The sequence below is a fragment of the Mirounga leonina genome, unplaced genomic scaffold (assembly GCF_011800145.1).
Source record: "Mirounga leonina isolate KUSES-001 unplaced genomic scaffold, KU_Mleo_1.0 Mir_93, whole genome shotgun sequence".
NCBI lineage: Eukaryota > Metazoa > Chordata > Mammalia > Carnivora > Phocidae > Mirounga > Mirounga leonina.
The window spans coordinates 36,657,173-36,677,385 of NW_023270854.1; the positions used below are offsets into that span (position 1 = coordinate 36,657,173).

The 20,213-nt window shown below is 40.4% G+C and overlaps 1 protein-coding gene across 3 annotated transcripts; it reads left to right on the forward strand.

Moving 5' to 3' along the window:
- The first annotated feature begins 7,675 nt into the window (after positions 1 to 7,675).
- Positions 7,676 to 19,134, forward strand: ZNF24 (zinc finger protein 24). Of its 3 annotated transcripts, none has more exons than XM_034995931.1 (4): positions 7,676 to 7,752; positions 10,087 to 10,589; positions 10,841 to 10,988; positions 13,500 to 19,134. In XM_034995931.1, the coding sequence occupies exons 2-4, from the start codon at positions 10,170 to 10,172 to the stop codon at positions 14,036 to 14,038; spliced, it is 1,107 nt and encodes a 368-aa protein (XP_034851822.1). In that variant the 5' UTR covers positions 7,676 to 7,752; positions 10,087 to 10,169; the 3' UTR covers positions 14,039 to 19,134. The 3 variants fall into 3 exon arrangements, with proteins under 3 accessions (XP_034851822.1, XP_034851823.1, XP_034851824.1); XM_034995932.1 differs by having other exon boundaries at positions 7,677 to 7,758; XM_034995933.1 differs by lacking the exon at positions 7,676 to 7,752 and adding an exon at positions 8,247 to 8,439.
- Positions 19,135 to 20,213: the final 1,079 nt, after the last annotated feature.

Consider the following 20,213-nt stretch of genomic DNA (forward strand, 5'->3'; position numbering starts at 1 on the left):
GTACTTGACAAAATGCATCATCCATTTATGTTACAAATAGAAGGTAACTTCCCCATACTGATAAAGTGCATCTGTTAAAAACCTAGAGTTCACCACACACCAATTAGAAAGGCCAAAATGTGAAACATTAACAACACCAAATGCTGCCAAAGATATGGAGCAACAGGAACTCATTCGTTGCTGGTGGGAATGCAAAATGGTCGGGCACTTTGGGAGACATTTTGGCAGTTTCTTACAAAACCAAACACACACTCACCCTATGATTTGGCAATCATGCCCTTAGTATTTACCCAAAGGAGCTGAAAATGTACATTCACACAAAAACTCGTACACAGATATTTATAGCAGCTTTATTCATAATTGCCAAAACTTGCAAGCAACCAAGATGTCCTTCAGGAGGTTTTCAAAGGATGCATCAACTGTGGTACATACAGACAATGGAATATTATTCAGTGCTAAAAAGAAATGAGCTATCAAGCCATGAAGAGACATGGAGAAACCTTAAGTGCATGTTACTAAGTGAAAGAAGTCAATCTGTAAAGACTGCATACTCTATGATTCCGCTATATAGTGGACTTCCTGGAAAAGGCAAAACTATGAAGACAAAAAGATCAGTAGTTGCCTGGGGATGGGGGAGATGAAATAGGCAAAGCACAGAGGATTTTTAGAGCAGTTAAAATACTCCGTATGAGGGCGCCTGGGTGGCTCAGTCAGTTAAGTGTCTGCCTTCAATTCAGGTCATGATCTCGGGGTTCTGGTATTGAGTCCCACATCTGGCTCTCTGCTCAGCGGAGAGTCTGCTTCTCCCTTTCACTCTCCCTCTGTGCTCTCCCTCTCTCTGAAATAATAAAATATTTTTTAAAAACTCTGTATGATATCATAATAATGGATGTATGTCATTAATCACTTGTCCAAACCCATAGAATGTATAATACAAAGAGTGAACTCTAAGGTAGAACATGGACTTTGGGTGATTATGATGTGTCAATATAGGTTCATCCTTGGTAAAATATGTACCATTCTGATGAGTGATGTTGATAATGGGGAAGGCTATGCATGTATGGGGGCTGAAGGTATATGGGAAATCTCTCCAACCTCCCTCTCAATGTTGTAAACCTAAAACTGCTCTAAAAAAAATAAAGTCTTATACAAAACAAAACAAAAACCCTAGAGTCAATATCATATTCAGTTATGAAAGACTGAATCCCTTCCCCCTCTATGACTGGGAACAAAGAAAGTATGTCCAGTCTTTCCATTCCTACTCAACATTGTATTGGAAGTCCTAACCAGTGCAATAAAGCAAGAAAAGGAAAGGTAATATAGTTTGGAAATTAAGAAATAAACTTTCCCTTTTTGTAGATAACATGATTATCCACATAGAAAATTCCACTGAATCTATAAAAAAGCTTCTAATGGAGTTGTGATGGTTAATTTATGTGTCAACTTGACTGGGTTAAGGGATGCCCAGAGAGCTGATGAAACATTATTTCTGGGTATGTCTGTAAAGGTATCTCCAGAAGAGATTAGCATTTAAATCAGTAGACTGAAGAAAGAAGTTCATCCTCACCAATACAGGTGGGTATCATCCAATCCCTTAAGAGCCTAAACAGAACTAAAAGGCAAAGGAAGGGCAATTTTGCTCTCTTTGCTTTACCTGAGACATCCATATTCTCCTGCCTCTGGGACAGCAACCAGACTGAATTATATCACCAGGGTTTCTGGTTCTCCAGTTTGCAGACAGCAGACTGTGGGACTTCTCAGCCTCCATAACTGCATGAGCCCATTTCTCTAATAAATCTCTTTATATATATGTTATATACCCTTTGCTTCTGTTTCTCTGGAGAACCCTGATTAATACAGGAGTTTGTCAAGGTTGTAGGATAAAAGTCAATACACAAAAATCAATTGCAGTTGACCCTTGAACAATGTGGGGCTTGGGGCACCAAACCTTCTGCACAGTCAAAAATCCATATATAATTTTTGACTCCCCCAAAACTTAACTACTAATAGCCTACTTTTTTTTTTTAAGATTTTATTTATTTATTTATTTATTTATTAGAGAGCGAGTGAGAGAGAAACACCATGAGAAGGGAGAGGGTCAGAGGGAGAAGCAGGCTCCCCGCTGAGCCGGGAGCCCAATGCGGGACTCAATCCCAGGGATCATGACCTGAGCCTACTTTTGACCAGAAGCATTACCTATAATATAGTCAATTAACACATATTTTGTATATATATTATATACTGTATTCTTACAATAAAGTAAGCTAGAGAAAAAATGGTATTAAGAAAATCATAGGGAAGAGAAAATACATTTGCAGTACTGTGCTGTATTTATACATATAAAAAATCCCCATAAAAGGAGATCCACACAGTTCGAACACATGTGTTCAAGGGTCAGCTGTATATTTTAAATACTGGCAATGTACAACTAGATATTTTAATATATCATTTTATTCCATTTTTTTAAATTTATTTATTTATTTATTTGAGAGAGAGAGAATGAGAGACAGAGAGCACGAGAGGGAAGAGGGCAGAGGGAGAAGCAGACCCCCTGCCGAGCAGGGAGCCCGATGTGGGACTCGATCCCGGGACTCCAGGATCATGACCTGAGCCGAAGGCAGTCGCTTAACCAACTGAGCCACCCAGGCGCCCTAATATATAATTTTAAATAGCTCCAAAAACTAGTTACACTCAGGAATAAATTGAACAAAACATGGGCAGGATTTGTACATTGAATTCTACAAAGTGCTAATGAATAAAATCAAAGAAAATCAAGCACTGGAAATATAGTCAATACTATCATAATAACTTTGTATGATACCAGCTGGTAACTACACTTATCAAAGTGAACGTTTCATAGTGTTGTTTTTTTTTTAAGGTTTTATTTATTTATTTGACAGAGAGAGAGATAGCGACAGCAGGAACACAAGCAGAGGGAGTGGGAGAGGGAGAAGCAGGCTTGCCGCTGAGCAAGGAGCCCAATGTGGGGCTCGATCCCAGGACCCTGGGATCATGACCTGAGCCGAAGGCAGACGCTTAACAACTGAGCCACCCAGGCGCCCCTGAGCATTTCATAATGTATATAATTGTTGAATCCCTATGTTATACACCTGAAACTGATATAGTATTGTATGTCAACTATACTTCAATTAAAAATAAAAAATTTTAAAAAATTTAAAAAATCAAAGAAGATCAAAATGAATGGCAAGATATAGTGTATTAGGGATTGATGGATTCAATATAATTAACATGCCAATTGTCCATAAATTGATCAATAGATTTAATGCAATTCTGATAGAAATTCCAGTACGGTATTTTTGTAGATATAGGCAACTAATTCTAAAAGTTGTATGGAGTGCTAAATGAACTAAATCTTTGAAATAATTTTGAAAAAGAAAAACAAAGTTGGAGGATTGACACTACCAGATTTTTAACTGTTATAAAGCTATAGTAATCAAGGGTATGGTATTATCAAGGAGATAGACACATAGATCAGAATAATAGGCTAGAGAGTTTGGAAATAGACCCACAGAAATATGGCCAATTAATTTTTTTAAAAGATGAAAAGGCAGGGGGCCTGGGTGGCTCAGTCAGTTAAGCGTCTGCCTTTGGCTCAGGTCATGATCCCGGAGTCCCGGGATTGAGTCCTGGGATGGAGCTCCACATTGGGCTCCCTGCTCAGTGGGGAGTCTGCTTCTCCCTCTCCCTCTGCTCATGCTCTATCTCTCTCATTCACTCCCTCTCTCAAATAAACACACAAAATCTTAAAAAAAAAAAAAAAGATGAAAAGGCAATTTAATGGAAACAAACTACGATAGCTGCAGAAAAATACTACTCAGCAATAAAATGAAATGAACAATGGAGACATGCAATAACATGGATGAATCTCAAAGGCATTACGCTGAATGAAAGGTATGTAAAAGTTTATATACTTTATGATTCCATTTATGTTACACTCTGGAAAAGTCAACATTATTTTGATGGATAATAAATTAGTTGTTGCTACGGGTTAGGGATGTAGAAAAGTTGTGAGTACAGCCTGAGGAAATTTTATAGAATGATGGAACTATTCTACATTATGATTTTGGTGGTAGTTTCACAAATCTATACATGTATTAAAATTCATAAAGCTATATGCCAAAACAAGAGTCAATTTTATTGTATATTGTTTTAAAAAAGGAGAACTCCATGAAATAGACAACAAATAATTGAGCAAATAAACAAAGCCAAAAGTTGATTCTTTGAAAAATTAGTAAAATTGATGAATTAGAAGCAAACTGATAAAGAAAAGCAAACCAAAAATTACCAATTTTAGGAATGAAAGAGGGGACATCACTACTAATCCAATAGACATTAAAAGGATATTAAGGAAGTAGTATGAACAACTTTATGCCAATAAATTTGACAACTTACATGAAATAGAGAAATTTCTTGAGGGACACAAACAACTTCCTCTTACATCTCATTGACTAGAACTGAATCACATGGCCATTCCTAGCGGCCAGAGAGGCAAAGTGAGTATCTGGCAAAGAGAAACAAAATGGTCATGGAGGGCTTAGTTTAATCACAGCTTACTCTCTGTGCCTGGGCACAGGGTTGCCCCCTCCAATCAAAAAAATCGGGAACATATTAGAAGTAATGGGGAGTACATTTTTTTTTTTAAAGATGTATTTGAGAAAGAACAAATGAATGTGCACACCAGCAAGCAGGGGGAGGGGTGAAGGGAGAGGGAGACAAGCCGACTTCCTGCTGAGCGGGCAGCCAGAAAAGGGCTCCATCCCAGGACCCTGAGATCAAGACCTGAGCTGAAATCAAGGGTCAATGCTTAGCTGACTGAGCCACCCAGGTGCCTGGAGTGTTTTATATAGGGAGTAAACAAAGCCTGCCACAGGCTTTTAGCTACTTGCAATCAAAAGACTCCTAGTTCAGTGCACTTATTGGCTAAAACAGAATCTTTAACCAATGTATTTTAAATGCCCAGACAGAAATACTTCTGAATCAAGGGGAAGGACTGAGAGCTTCAAAATAATTGTTACAGAAAAGCTAGAAAAGATTATGATTATTCTTGGATGAAATCTGATTAAAACCAGGTCCGAGAGCTGTGCTTTCCTTCCAATGTGAAATTTTTTTTTTTACTTTGCTTCTTCCATCTTTGGGTGCCTCTCTTCCCCTTCAGCACACTTCCTCATGGCATTCTGTTTTTCTTTTACCGGAGTACTTCTCTACTGCCTTATAAATACTTGGGTTTTTTTGTTCATCTAAACAAGACAGTAATGTTAAAAGAAGGAATCATGACTTCATTGTAGTCATGTCTAGGTCTCTGGAACCCAGGTAGTATCTACCTGGTTTTTGTTTTTTACCATTATTTAATGAATGAGATGCTTTCAAAGCAAGGTCAAAAGATTTAGCTGGTAAAGAAACAATGAGCCTTTTTTAGATTTAGACAGATCAGTACCTACATAGTGAAACCAAGAGTAGCCAGAAGGTGCCAGCTATTGTCTCACACCAAAAGGATAACACCAAAACAAAAGGAGTCAGATAACTTCAACTTGAGATGTGGAATGGCTTGTTGCTAAGGGGCTAATGCTCTGTTGTATCAGGTGAGGCAGACACCCTCATCACAACCCAGGAAGAAATGAAGAACTGTCAGCCTCCTTGGAAGACAGGGACATGAGTGGCAAATGGCCTTATTGCAGCTCCTCACAAGCCTCTCATGCTCTCACATTCTGGGAGGATCACAAGGTGTTCTGCCAAGACCCAAATCAGCTGCAGTTCGAACCTCTCCTACATGACCTATGTAGGTATGTGCAAGGTTGTCCAGCGCTGGTATGGAGCTATTCCTTACACTCAGGTTGCTCAGAGGAACATGATGCCCTATCTTGACTGTAATTTTAAGAAGGCAACAGGGGCCACCATTCAGGAAAGAGGCCACATAATGGGGCTCAGAAGGATGGTGTTTCAAAGTGGGTGCTGTGGGTCCCTGCCCTCAAAAGAATAAATTAGGGAAACCTCATTGTGGCTTCCATTTACTCTCTTAGAATTAAGAATAATAAAACAAATCCCAAGCAGAGAGTTTTATAAAATTTTGCAACTTTGAATGTCCCCAACTATTTGTTTGATATTATTTATCTTTTTTGTTTTCTAACATTAGGTGTAAAACCTCAAAGCAAAACAAAATAAAACAAAAATGCCTTGAGCTAGCCTTTAGGGTCACAAAAGAGGAAAAGTTGGGAAGAGCAGCCAAGCAGCTTGGTGGCAGTAGCCAAGCAGGAGAGTGAAATGGCTGGATTTTGTAGCCTCCTAAACGAGGAAAGAGAGAAGAGGCACCAGAGTTAGCAGGAGTTCTGGGGAACCAAAGTTCTGGTCAGATGGTAAATTAGTGCTATACCATCAGCAGCTTGCTCACTAGCTCTCTCATTCACGAGTCCAGCAGAGGCTGGGGGCACTTTATGAAGGCCTGAATGAAGCAGAAAGCCGGAGCCTGAGGATCTTGAAATGCTTCTGGAAGGCTGGACCTGCACTTCTAACACAGACCTTAAACAACAGGGCTCTTTTGTGTGGTTTCTGATGCCTGACATGTGACCTAGCAAAAGGGGCAGTGTGACAAGCCCACCATTCATTCATTTACTCAACAAATATTTATTGAGTTCTCTATGTACCAGTCAGCATCCTAGGACTAGGTGGGGATACTGTGGTGTACAAGACAAACAAGGTCCTTGACCTTATGGGACTCACAGACAAAAAAAAAAAAAAAAAAAAAAGCACAGAACAGGGAAATGAATAAATGCGATCACTCTCCCCTGCTATGAAGGGTGCAGAGACTTCCAGTGAGGCTAAGAATCCAGAGTCACACTGAGCCTAAGAGCTGAGGTCAGAGTGGGGAGGCAGGGAACAGACCACAGGGGGCTTTGCAGGCCAGTGTAAGGAGTTTTTACATCATACTTAAGGCAGTGGGGATCCTTTGAAGGCCTTTAAATAGGGGAATGAAGTGGGCTGATTTACTTTTCCAATGATAACTTCAGCAGCTGTTTTGTGGTATAAAATGTCAAGTCTGAAGTCAGAAGATGACCATGCACTTTGCGAATTCACTGAGATCACTGCCAAAGCTCTTAAGAGTCTCATCTTGTTTCCCTGACAGATAATTTGGTCAAAATAAAGCTGCGTAACATGTGTGGGAGCCAAAAGTGGGAGTCATGCTTTGGTTTCAAATCTTTTCTCCCCCTTACTAGTTATGAGCTCTGGGCAAGTTATTTACCTGTGCCTCAGTTATCTATCTCGCCTGGGAAATGGGGATAATAATAAAAGTTCTTACCATCATAGACCTGTTGTGAAAATGACAATACGGGTGGCTGGTACAATGCAGTAAGCACTCATAAATACTCGCTTTTATTATTTCTTTCAGAGGGTTACTGTGAGCTTCGTATGAGATAATGCCTGTCAGATGGCTTGTGAAACCGTAGAGACTACCTTAGTGGCAGAATTCTCTTTCTTTTCCCTGTCTCTTAAGCGGAACGCAGAACTCTGGGCTATCCAGAGTGGCGCGAGGCCAAGCGCAGCCTCAAAGCGGTCATTGTCGTCGCGCCGCCCCTCCCCCTCCCGGAGTGCATCTCCATGGCAACGCGGGGCTTCGCCTCTCCCCGCCTCCTGGGACCCGCAGACCGGAAGCAGTCCGCGCCGGGGGCTTCTGGGAAACGGTTTGTGAGCGGCGTTTCTGCGTCTGCTTTGGACAGCGAAGCTGCTGCGGATCCTGAGGTGGAGGTTTGCGCGAGAATGGGGGGAAGGGCGTGAGGGGGACGCTGGGCTAAGAGGCTGCGGACCTCTTGGCAGGAATCAGCGAAGAAGCTTGGCGGGGGCCTTGGCTTCCCGGGAGGCGCGAAGGACAGGCCGCGGTCTCCGCGTCCAGTAGTTGGGGGGCGGTTGGTGTAGAAGGAAGGCCAGATCAGGCTTTCCGCACTATCGGAGAGTCCTCCATCTCCTGTGTCCTCCGCGACCCTCGCCTTTCCCCATCCCCCATCGGCCGGTTTTGTTCTATTTCGAGGCCTGGCGTCTCGCGGAGGGTTCTGGGACTCGTTTTGGGCGGAGGTGGGAGAGGGCGGGCCTTGCGCAGGGGCTGCCGGGGCTTGTAGTTCCGCGGGACGCGGGCGGAAGTGCCGTAGCCCCGACGCTGTTGGGGCAGTGTGGCCTTTGGTCATCTGAAATCAGCCGGCGGGAGTGCAGGGAAGGGGGGCTGGAGGACGCCGGGGCGGGGCGGGGCTTGCAGGGGAACTCCGCGGGAGTGAGGCGAGATCACCTGGGACGCGCGGCTTCCCGCCCAAACGCTGTAGCGACCGCGGGCCTGCCCTCCTTGCACCTGCTTGACGGCCCACGAGCAGGCTGCTGTAAGAGAACATAAAAGGAAGAAAGATCTCTTTTCTGTAGAATGATCGAGCCTTTGATAAGGTAGGGTCCTCAATAGGAACTAACGAATCTGTTGGCTAAACCCTATTTAAAAGGGCGCCACACTCCAGAGTAATTAAACCTGTCTGCATTACTTGTCTGATAAGGTGTCTTCTGATAATTAGTCTTGTTAGGGTTACAGGAAGTTGTGTGAAATCTTTGGTTTTCAGATTCTGGTCCCTAAATAGATACACTGAATAGCTGCATGGCTCATTCCTAGTGTGTTGTAAACAATGGCATGGGCATGACTGTGCAAATACAAGGAAAGGATCAGAAATAGCACAAAGTTTCCTGAAGGTAGAAGCTGGGAAAACTGTGAGTCATCCAGTGTGAGATGATGACTCTGGGCCTCTGCGAGAAGTTAAGGTGTTACGCTAGTGCCTTTTCTTCATTGAATTTGCCGTGATTAATGCCGGTCATTATAGATTTAAATGCAGTTATGGTGTAGTGGGTGACTGAATAGTGTTTGCATTGCATGGCACCTAGTGGTTAGGTTTTTTTCAGTATTTTTTTTTTTTTAAGATTTTTATTTATTTATTCATGAGAGACAGAGAGAGAGAGGCAGAGGGAGAAGCAGGCTCCCAAGGCGCAGAGAGCCTGGTGCGGGACTCGATCCCAGGACCCTGGGATCATGACCTGAGCCGAAGGCAGACGCTTAACCATCTGAGCCACCCAGGCGCCCCAGGTTTTTTTCAGTATTAATCTGTTACTGAGCAGGTGGATATTTTTTCACATATATTTTAAGTCCAGGGAGTTCTTTTTTTTTTTTTTTTTTTAAGATTTTATTTATTTATTTCACAGAGAGAGACCGTGGGAGAGAGGGAATACAAGCAGGAGGAGTGGGAGAGGGAGAAGCAGGCTTCCTGCTGAGCAGAGAGCCCAGTGTGGGGCTGGATCCCAGGACTCTGGGATCATGACCTGAGCCAAAGGCAGACGCTTAACGACTGAGCCTCCCAGGTGCCCCAAGTCCAGGGAGTTCTTAAACATTTAAAAGATCGTTCTTAACTACTAAAAAACATAACTCCTAAAAAGCATTTTGTTAAAAAATTTTTAAACAGATAACAGAAAAGCAGTCCCTACTTTTAAGACCTACGTGGGTCAAGGACCAGCAGTCCTGAGTTGCAAATAATGTGTTCCAGGGTCAAATGCATTTAGAAAACACTGAGTTAGACAGGTTCTTGTTTGGACTCTTTTAATTATTGAAATAAGATTTGTTGACCTAGTAGGTCATATATTGGCCAGCTTTTTTTCTAAAGGGCCAGATAGTAAATATTAGGTTTTTCAGATCATATTGTGTCTTTTGAAACGACTCAACTCTGCCATTGTAGCATGAACCGTGAACAAATAAAATTATTTATGGACACAGACATTTTAAAATTCTTACCATTTTCACATGTCATGAAGTATTCTTGTGATTTTTTGCAACCATGTAAAAGTGAAAACTATTCTTAGTACAGCATTGTACAGAAATGGGCAGCAAGCCAGATTTGGCTGTGAGCTGTAGTTTGCCAACTTCTGCTGTAGGTTATTGATTGGAATTTTTAATCCGGTAAAAAAACAAGTATGTTTTACTTCCTTTATCAGTATATGTTCAAATTCTTAGGATATTTGGTTACTTATGTTTGTTTGTTTTAATTTCTTATCCCTCAGGAGTGCCTGTGAAGAAAACAGAGTATTTCCCTGAGGCCTGTATCCTGCCTTGATTGACTTTTCTTGAAGTATTATAAATCAGGATGTCTGCACAGTCCGTGGAAGAAGATTCAATACTAATAATCCCAACTCCAGATGAAGAGGAAAAAATTCTGAGAGTGAAGTTGGAGGAGGATCCTGATGGTGAAGAGGGATCAAGCATCCCTTGGAACCATCTTCCTGATCCAGAGGTTTTCCGACAGCGATTCAGGCAGTTTGGATACCAGGATTCACCTGGGCCCCGTGAAGCTGTGAGTCAGCTTCGAGAACTTTGCCGTCTATGGCTCAGGCCAGAGACACACACAAAAGAACAAATTTTGGAGCTGGTAGTGCTGGAGCAGTTTGTTGCCATCCTACCCAAGGAATTGCAGACTTGGGTTCGAGAGCATCATCCAGAGAATGGAGAGGAGGCAGTGACAGTGCTGGAGGATTTAGAGAGTGAGCTCGATGATCCTGGACAGCCGGTGAGTCCGCTCGTGTCACTCTCCTAGGTCAGAAGCACTGGCATAGCAGTAGGCAAAGCTGCTGAGTTAATTCTGCTCAACTAAATTAGAATTATATTTATCCCCGCCCCTCCCCCCACTGTTCCCCTCTAGCTATGCTTCGTCATACAGGACCTTGCAGTATGTGTGTTGTTACGGTTTCTCTTGTGTGTTTTTAGTTCTAAATCTTACCAAATTTCTTCTCACCTGAATCAAACTTCATTTTTTTCCAGGTTTCTCTCCGTCGACGAAAACGGGAAGTTCTGGTAGAGGAGATAGTTTCTCAAGAAGAAGCTCAGGGATTACCAAATTCTGAGCTTGATGCTGTGGAGAACCAGCTCAAGTGGGCATCCTGGGAGCTCCATTCCCTAAGGCACTGTGGTGAGGACCAAAATTCCAAGTGGGCTAGAGGGTGAAAGAGAGTATGGGCCATTTGTCCAGAACTCTTTGCTTGTTCCCACTAGGGGGTAGGGAATAATCACCTTAACCTGATTTTGTAGACATAGACACACTGTAGGATCTTGATTCTTTTCTTGTGACAGTTGGTTTGCAGACCTCAGTCAGGTCTTTTATTCTTAGATATTAACATCATTAGCCTTTTCTTCCCTTTACCTCTTGAAGACCGGCCCATTTCAGACTGGCATTTGCCTTATTTTGAGCCAGCACCCGCTTGTCGATTAGGTCCCTTATTATTATTTTTTTAATTTAAGATTTTATCTATTTATTAGAGCGCAACAGCGGGGAGGAGAGGGAGAAGGAGGCTCCCTACTGAGCAGCGAGTCAGATGCAGGGCTTGATTCCAGGACTCTGGGATCATGACATGAGCCCAAGGCAGACACTTAACCAACTGAGCCACCCAGTTGCCCCTAGGTCTCTTATTTTGCATGCAGTATTCTCTGTCATCTGTTTCATATCCTTTCAGTCTCCTGCCTAATCCTCTTGGCACAATGAGCTTACCTGAAGCCTCTTCAAATTCATTCTTTTTGTTGCTGACTACTGAAGTCTTCCTAAATTTTTGGTTATTTTTGTTTTTTCTTCAACCAAAAGTCTTTTTTTGCTAAGAAGCGTCTTTTGTAGAAATGATATTTGGATAAAACTCTTCACATTTTCCAAGTATTTACACAGAAATAGGTCCTGTAGCTAAAATATGCTTTAAGTACAGAAAAATAAAAAGCTCACGATTATAAGTCGTTCAAACTAGTCTTTCCCAGTATATTGGCAGTTGACACCATATACTTAGTATACTTTGATACAACCCAGTATATTCCTAAACCTGCTGGGTTCTTGTTCATATTTGTTTGAGACTGCTTTGGGAATCTTTCCTTGAGGTAATTGTAGATAATGCTGGTATGTGCATGGGGTCCACAGATGGGGTCTCATCAGGTTTTCTTCCCATCTGAGCGGACAGTGTAGGGAACCAGAACTGGTGGGGTGGGGCTGAGGTCTTCTGAGAGCCTCTAGTTTTACATGTTTCATGGGACATTCTTCTCTGAAATGAAGTTCGAGAACCACTATCCTTGGTCATTGGAGGTGACGTTTCTTGGGTAGATTTCTCCCCTCCCTGAATTTTAGAATAATCTTCCCTTATTTGTAAATAGCCTTATTTCAGGGGTCTAGTCTTTACCACACTGGGGAACTTCTTTCTTTCTGTGCCATTTGTCCCCACATAACTTTAACACTTGCTTCTCTTTTGTTCATGTCTCCAGGCCTCACTGATCCCCTGCACCCTTCAGTCTCTTGTTGTTAGTCTTCTCTCTTGACTTTATCCCTTTGGTAATCATCATAGACTTGCCCACTGTTTACCACTTTTCTAATTGCTGTTGCTCACCCTCTAGTAACTGTGCTCTTCAAGGCTTGAAGTTTCAGGAAAGTCTTAGTAAGACTTGTTCATACTGCTTCCTGCAGGTGGGTAATGTACCTCATGTTGGTAATTAATTGAGGCTTTTGTTTCACTGGACTCATTTAACTGAGGCTTAGAAATAATAACTTCTCTAAGTACCATGGCAAATACCTAGTAATGCAACCTTCATATATAGGAAAACTTTTCATTTACCAAGAGCCTGTTGAATATATGTGTCATGTCCTGAGTTAACAGAGAATACCTCCAGTTTATCTTCATTTTCTTTTTTTTTTAAGATTTTATTTATTTATTTGACAGAGAGAGACACAGAGAGAGAGGGAACACAAGCAGGGGGCGTGGGGGAGGGAGAAGCAGACTTCCTGCTGAGCAGGGAGCCCAATGCGGGGCTTGATCCCAGGACCCTGGGACCATGACCTGAGCCGAAGGCAGACACTTAACGACCGAGCCACCCAGGCGCCCCTATCTTCAGTTTCTTATTAGGACATTTTCCGGGTTCTGCTTTTAATGTAGTGTTGGCCGTGATTTGCCTGCTCTTGCTCATTTCAGAAATAGTCATTTTTCTGACAGACTGCTTGTTATTTACACCATTATATTTTGATGTGATTTCTTTCTTTCTCAGAGCAAAAGAATATTATAATGATTTCCTAATGGCTACTTTTATATTTCTTAAGAAGTTTCAGCCAGACCTAGCTTGCATCACTTTGTATAACGGTCTTAGACTCTGCCATCATTCTGCCCTTTGTTTTCTGACTAGTATTGTATAGCCCACTTGCTTATGTTACCACTTTTATTCAGATATAACCTTTTAATTCCTCATTATGTTAGCATGCCATTACCTCCCTTAGCCTCATAATCAGTCATTTCAGTTTTTTCTTTTTTGGAGTAGGCAACCTTAATACCGTTTTTCAGAGTGCTGTGTGTACATGTATGCAAGCTGTTTACTTTTAGTTCACTTTTACTAAATTTTTCTTCAGGTCTCTTTCCTTCCAGAATAGGAAACGAGTGATATTTACATTTTTTCTTTATTTCAGACGATGATGGTAGGACTGAAAATGGAGCACTAGCTCCAAAGCAGGAGATTCCTTCAGCAGTAGAATCTCATGAAGTTCCTGGCACTCTCAATATAGGTGTTCCTCAAATTTTTAAGTATGGAGAAGCCTGTTTCCCCAAGGGCAGATTTGAAAGAAAGAGAAATCCCTCTCGAAAGAAACAACATATATGTGATGAATGTGGAAAACACTTCAGTCAGGGCTCAGCCCTCATTCTTCATCAAAGAATCCACAGTGGGGAGAAACCCTATGGATGTGTTGAATGTGGGAAAGCATTCAGCAGAAGTTCTATCCTTGTGCAACATCAGAGAGTCCATACTGGAGAAAAACCTTACAAATGTCTTGAATGTGGAAAAGCCTTTAGCCAGAATTCTGGGCTCATTAATCATCAGAGAATCCATACTGGGGAGAAACCTTATGAATGCGTTCAGTGTGGGAAATCTTATAGTCAGAGCTCAAATCTTTTTAGACATCAGCGAAGACACAATGCAGAGAAACTTCTGAATGTTGTGAAAGTTTAAGAAATTACAAAAAAAAATCAGCACTCAGGTCTTTTTCTTCAGAAATGAAGACAAAATTAAAAACATGAAATGATACATAATAGTTTTATTTCCCTATATAGACTGTTAAGAAAATCCACTGGGAAATGTAGAAAATCTTCACCCACTATTACTTTATCTTGAAAGAAACAATGTCATACCTGCCTAGAAACTGAAATTTTAAACTTAATTCAGGTGTTAATTCCTAAATCTTCCATGTGATGTTTATATTCTTATTATTTTTCCAAATAATGAACTACCTGATTCTTTGTCCCTTAAAAGTTTCCTTTTTAGACAGACATTATTTCTGTGTTGATCATTAAAATGTTCTTTGCAAGGATACATTCCCTTCTACTTTAAAAGGCTACATAAGAATTATAAAATTTGAAAACTGAAACCATTTTTTAAAAAATTTACCCTTCTGCTCCTTTTTACCTAATTTGAATATGCATTTCAGAAAATAGAAGATAAAGGATGACCAAAAGCCTCAAAGTAAAATGAGCCTTAAAACTCAGATAAGTGATGGTGATAAAACATCAAAAAGTGAATGGGACATCTAGATTGGGCAAGATAAATACTTTGATCCAAGAATTGAAGTATATCAAGAATTTATCTCAGTGTAATTATCTGCCTGCAGGGAAACTCAAACACCGCTTATCCTGTCTAATTTGAAGGCATCCCGCTAATGAAATTACTGTTCTCCTGTGTTACCAGTAGAAAATGGACAGTGTGAACAATAAACACTTCTAAAACTATGAGAGTAGACATTCTAACGCTAGGGAAGAATTTGTAGTGAATGGCAGTGTTGAAGGGCAAATGTAAACATGAGGGTAATGGTCTGTCTTGGCTTTTAGAAAACAAAAAGAGACTTGAAGATCTAATTTATTATTTTGCCTTTCTTTTTGTTAAGGACATAAAAATCCATGACAGGTGGGCAACAAGTATCAGGTTTGCTATTTTATTCTTTTGGTACAAAAGGGTTGCACACCAGGCTAACAAAACAGCCATGCATTTATTATTAAACATTTTCTACCGACAAGGCACTGTGCTAGGTACTGTAACCCTACCATAGGTAGGTAGCTATTTCTTCCACTGTAAATCATTGGGGATTTGGTCTAAAGCTGTTTCATGTGAGTTAGCTTCTTCCCTCTGTTTGAGCAGTCCTGGGGGAGGTCACCTCTGAGATTCCCAGAGCCATAGTTCTCTTACCAGGGTGTTGTGTTTGGGGGAAAGGAAGACTCAGCTCAAAGAGCTAGCCAGCTCTCCAGCAATCTTCAGAGGTGAGTCCAAGATACTCTTATCACAGTTTGGAGGTTTGTGGGTCTTTTAAAAAAACTAATCAATCTCTAGTAGCATCGAGGTTGTACTTACATGTTAAGTTGAATGGATTGTTCTATTTAAAAATAAACAATAGGCTATTAACAACTAGTTTATTAACTATCAGAATTGATTGAACTATTTTTTTTTTAAATTTTAAGTCTTAACACATTTTTAAAAATGTATAAAAGTAATACATTGTAGTAGTAGGATTATATACTCCTTGGCTGAGAATCCCAAGTACTGTGGTTTTACTGTTTAGTGGAAAACTCTGGAAGTTAAAATAGAGAATACGGAAAAGGCTTTTTTATAGTGGGCATTAATTGTGTGGAAAATGACCCATGTGAATAAAAAGATTTCATAGTTCCAGAGATTTTGGTTACATCTGGTGCTTGGATCAAATTTAAAAATGGAAGGTGAGATTTGCATGAGCCTGTTAAAAAGCATAGTAATAAATGCAAGGCCAGCTGGTGGAAAAGTGAGGCAGAATGGAGCTTGTTTATAGATTTTTCTGATAACAATTAATTATAAGAAATGTGCTTTATAGATTAAGATTTATTGAAGTATAAATATGTAGTAATGATATAATGTATTTTAAGTTATACAAGAAAATGTAGGGACTTTTGTTTGGGTCTTTTTCTCTTTGTGGCTGAGAGGAAACAAGTCAATGTCCAATAAAGCTATAAACTCCTCCGCTCTAAGATAAAACGATCTTGAGTTGATTTATTTATTTATAACTGGCTTCTTTCCAAGTAGGTTTTGAGGTGGCATATTTTTAATTCTGCTGAGATGACAGAATTCTTGTATCAGAGTAGGTAAGAAGGGAGGCACCTCTCAGTTGCTAGAATTTCACTCTTTTTTTAGATCTTAAATCTTTCCTGTATACAAAGAAGCTTCCCTGTGGTACAGTTGTCACAAATGCCAAAGATGTTTGGTATAATGTCAGAGCTTAGAGAAAGTGATGGTAGAGTTGGCAAATGTGAGTTTGTCTTGTCAGCTCTGATACCTGTGCATTGTTTAGAAAGGATTCTGAGGCCAAGGCAAGGCTCTGTGGGGAAAATGGGCTGGACCCAAAAAGACTGGATTAGGGTATATGGGAAAAGAAAGGGCAGTCTGTGTACTCACCATCTCTGGGTAGGCTAAGTCCCCACTAGACAAACTGATTTAAAATAACTCTTCAGTGATTTATTATTTCATCCAGATGTTAATTGATACCCACACAGATAATCGTAGTTAGCAATTCTGGGGGCTGCCTGGCCTCTGATGAGGTGCTGATCTGTCAGTTGCCAAGCAGTGCCATCTGTTTGGTTAGTAAAAGAGCAGTCATTGTTACTGGCATGCAGACTGCTAATGACTGCCCAATAGCTACTGAGCATTTGCTCCTTACTGCTGAATTTTCTTCTGGTTTTCTTGGAGGTTAAACTCCCAAAATTTAATTTAGCAATATGTGGATCACATTTATGTAAATTGAAGGGAGGGGTGTATGTATTGACATAATCTGCACGCCAGGCATTGGATTAGTCACTCTACCTATCTCACTTAGATTTGTAGGCAAGGAAAGAAAGATTCCGAGATTGTGTGACTTGCATGTGGCCAATTAGAGCTAAAACTCAAATCTAGTTCTGGAACTTAACAGGGATACCTATTTTTTCACAGTGCAGTGAGTGATGGCTGTTAAACCTTGATTGATAAATTTTACGCTTTTTCTGGTTAACAAATTTAAAAACTTATTAAACCCATTCATTTGAATTTTCTACAATACAGAAATGTTAAATGGAAAAAGGACATTCCTTTTCACACTATTACTTAGAAGTAATAATTACTTGGTTTGCTATTTTTCCAGACTTAGGCATATACATATTTAAGCAAAATGTGTTAATAGTTGACACTGTGGTTGCTGCACATGGGCAGTGTTGGAAGTGCTTTACCGTGGATTAACTCTTAATCCTCACAGCAACCATATGAGGTAGGTACATATCCCCATTTTCCGTGTACTGCGCTGAAATTTGCCTCCCCTCCCCCTCACCTTGAGGAAGACACTGTTCTTTATAGCTGCTCACTACTCCATTGCATGAATATACTGTAATTTATTTAACCCCTTATTGACGGAAAAGTTCTTTCCAATTTCTTATTATAGATAAAGGTATTGTTACCATTCTTACCCATCTATTTTGCTGCCTGTGTGGATATTTCTGTAGGATAAATAGCAAGAAATAGATTTATCGGGTCAGAGAATGTGCACATTTAACATTTTGAGAACTATCACCAAAAAGATGGTACCGATTTACAACTCCATCAGTAGAGTGCCTGATTGCCTCCACCCCCACCAACCCTGAATCCTGAAATATTTTTACCAATCTGGTAGGCAAAACGTGTCTTTCTTTTTATTAATAAGAAGGAACATCTTTTTTATGTTTATTGGCCATTTGCATTTAATTATGAAAGTATAAATGACTACCATCTCGTTACACAAAACCTAAATGATACACAAGTATAAGAGCAAAGAGACCCTTTTCTCCAGCACTTGTCACATTCCACTGTCCGCAGTTGGACATCCATCCATCTAGTTGCCTTTCCGTACATTTCCATATGAATATACATACACTAAATAAATGCTATTTTTACATAAATAAGATCATAGATATGTATTGTTCAGCTTGCTTTTTTTTTTTTTTCCTTTAGTCTCAAAAATCCTGCAGTCTTTAAATTTCTTTAATGGTTGATTAGGATGCACTACTATGAAAATCCCATTATTCAACTTTTCCCTTATTTTTTCTCTTGCTATTACACTGCCAAAGTAAACATCTTTTTCATGTATTTCTGTAAACGTGTGAATTTCTTTAGGATGGAGTTGTATGAGGTGGATGGTTGGGTCCAAGGATGTGCTTTCTGATAGACCCATCTTAGCCTTCCCAAAGGTCTTCATAACTGTTTTTACCCTATGTATGGAAAATGCTCATTTCCCCACATAGCCTTACCTACGCTTGTTAATTTTTATCTGATGGGCAATAAAGAAAAAAAATCATCTTGTATTTCCCTGATTGATGGTGAGGTTGAGGTTATTTTCATATGTTTATTGGCCACTTTTATCATGGATTGTTTGTTCATGTCCTTTACCTATAATAGCTTTTCTGTTGGGTTACGTGTGGATCTATGTTGTTGGGTGTTTTTTTTGTTGTTGTTGTTCAGCATCTCTTTCCCCATCCTCTGGTAACAGAATCCTTATTTATTGTGGGGAACCCATTCCCTGTGGCTTAGATGAGTAGGTGACCAGGTCTGGCCTTCCTGAGTCCTGCAGCTTCTTAGCCACAGTGATTAAAGAATGGGCATGTGACTTGAGCCAGGCTAAAGAGAGCTCTCAACAGAACTTCTGCTGGAACTATTGGAAAGAAGGCTGTACAGAGATCCCACGAACTAAGGACTGTGTAAGCCTGAATTTACATCATGTGGAGAGAGTCTGAGGAGAAACTCAGAGGCTAGCAGAAAGGAATGAGAACTCAGTTCTGATGTCATTTTTCTGGAGGCCCTAGATCCAGCTGTGCCTAAAGCCTGCCCTACCTCCGAACTTTAAAGTTTTGTGAGCCAATAAAGTCCCTTTCTTGTTTAAAATAACTGAATTGGGTTTCTGTCCTGATTAATATAGGTTCTTTGTATTTTCTTATTTGTAGAAAAGCTTTGTAATTCTAAACTCTAGAATTAACACTTTATGCACTATAGGTTAATAAAATTAGCATGGCCTTCCATGACTTGGCCTCTGTCAACTTCTGCCATTTGTTACTCCACTCTGTCTGCACCATACACATAACATTTTACATTCCAACAATAACTAAACATTGGTGTTGGGAACATCTGTGGATGAAAAGCTTTTTGCCCAATCGTGCCTGGCGTTTCTCTCCCATCCTTCATACAGATTCATTAATCTAGGGCTCAAGACTGGGGATTACACTGCCAAGTCTATGCTGTACCCACCTCCAAACATTACTCTTGGAGCATTCCCCTCAAGCACCCCCTGTATGTGGCCCTTGAAGCCCCTCCCCAAACATGGTTCTCTGGGGCCCTGATTTTATTATCAGACCTGTGGATTTGAAGTTGCTAACATTCAAAACTTTATTAGAGTTTACGTCTGTGGCTTTTGTGTGTGGAAACTACATACGGCAGCAGAGAAAGGAAAAGCATATTGTATGTCATACGAGTGGTAAGGAGAAAATAAATTGGAAAAAAAGTGGAATTTGAGGAAAGATGGGAATAAGTATAAGAAAGCAAGCCATGAGACTGGAGGAAAGCCGTTCCATGCATGGGAATAGCAAGTGCAAATAGCTTGATGTGGGAGCAATGATTTGTTCAAGAAACAGAAGGCAGAGTCACTGAAGCAGAATAAACATGAGGTAAAGTAGTGGGTGAAGCCAGGGAATAAATGGGGTAAGGGGGGAGGGTGGGGCCAGATCGCGGAAGACCTGGTTAGCCATTGTTAGGACTATGACTTACACTTTGAATGAGATGGGAAACCATTTTTGGGCAAAGAAGTAGCATGACTAGGTGCTGAGAATAGAACAAAGTGTCAAGCTCCCTATGTAAATTCTTAAAAATGTTTCTTTGCCTGTTTTCTTTATGAAGTAATAATAGAGTTTAGAAATAAAAATCACCCAAAAAGCGACCCATAAGTTCACAATCCTAGTAACATCCGATTAACATTTTAATTTTCTCTATCCACCTATATATAAATGTTCTCTCTGTCCCTATCCCCGTCTATACCTATTACACTGATATTTACAACTGGGGAAAAAAAAGAAAAGAGTAAAGTGTCCATATCTTGGTGTACTAATGCCTTCTTCCCTCTTAA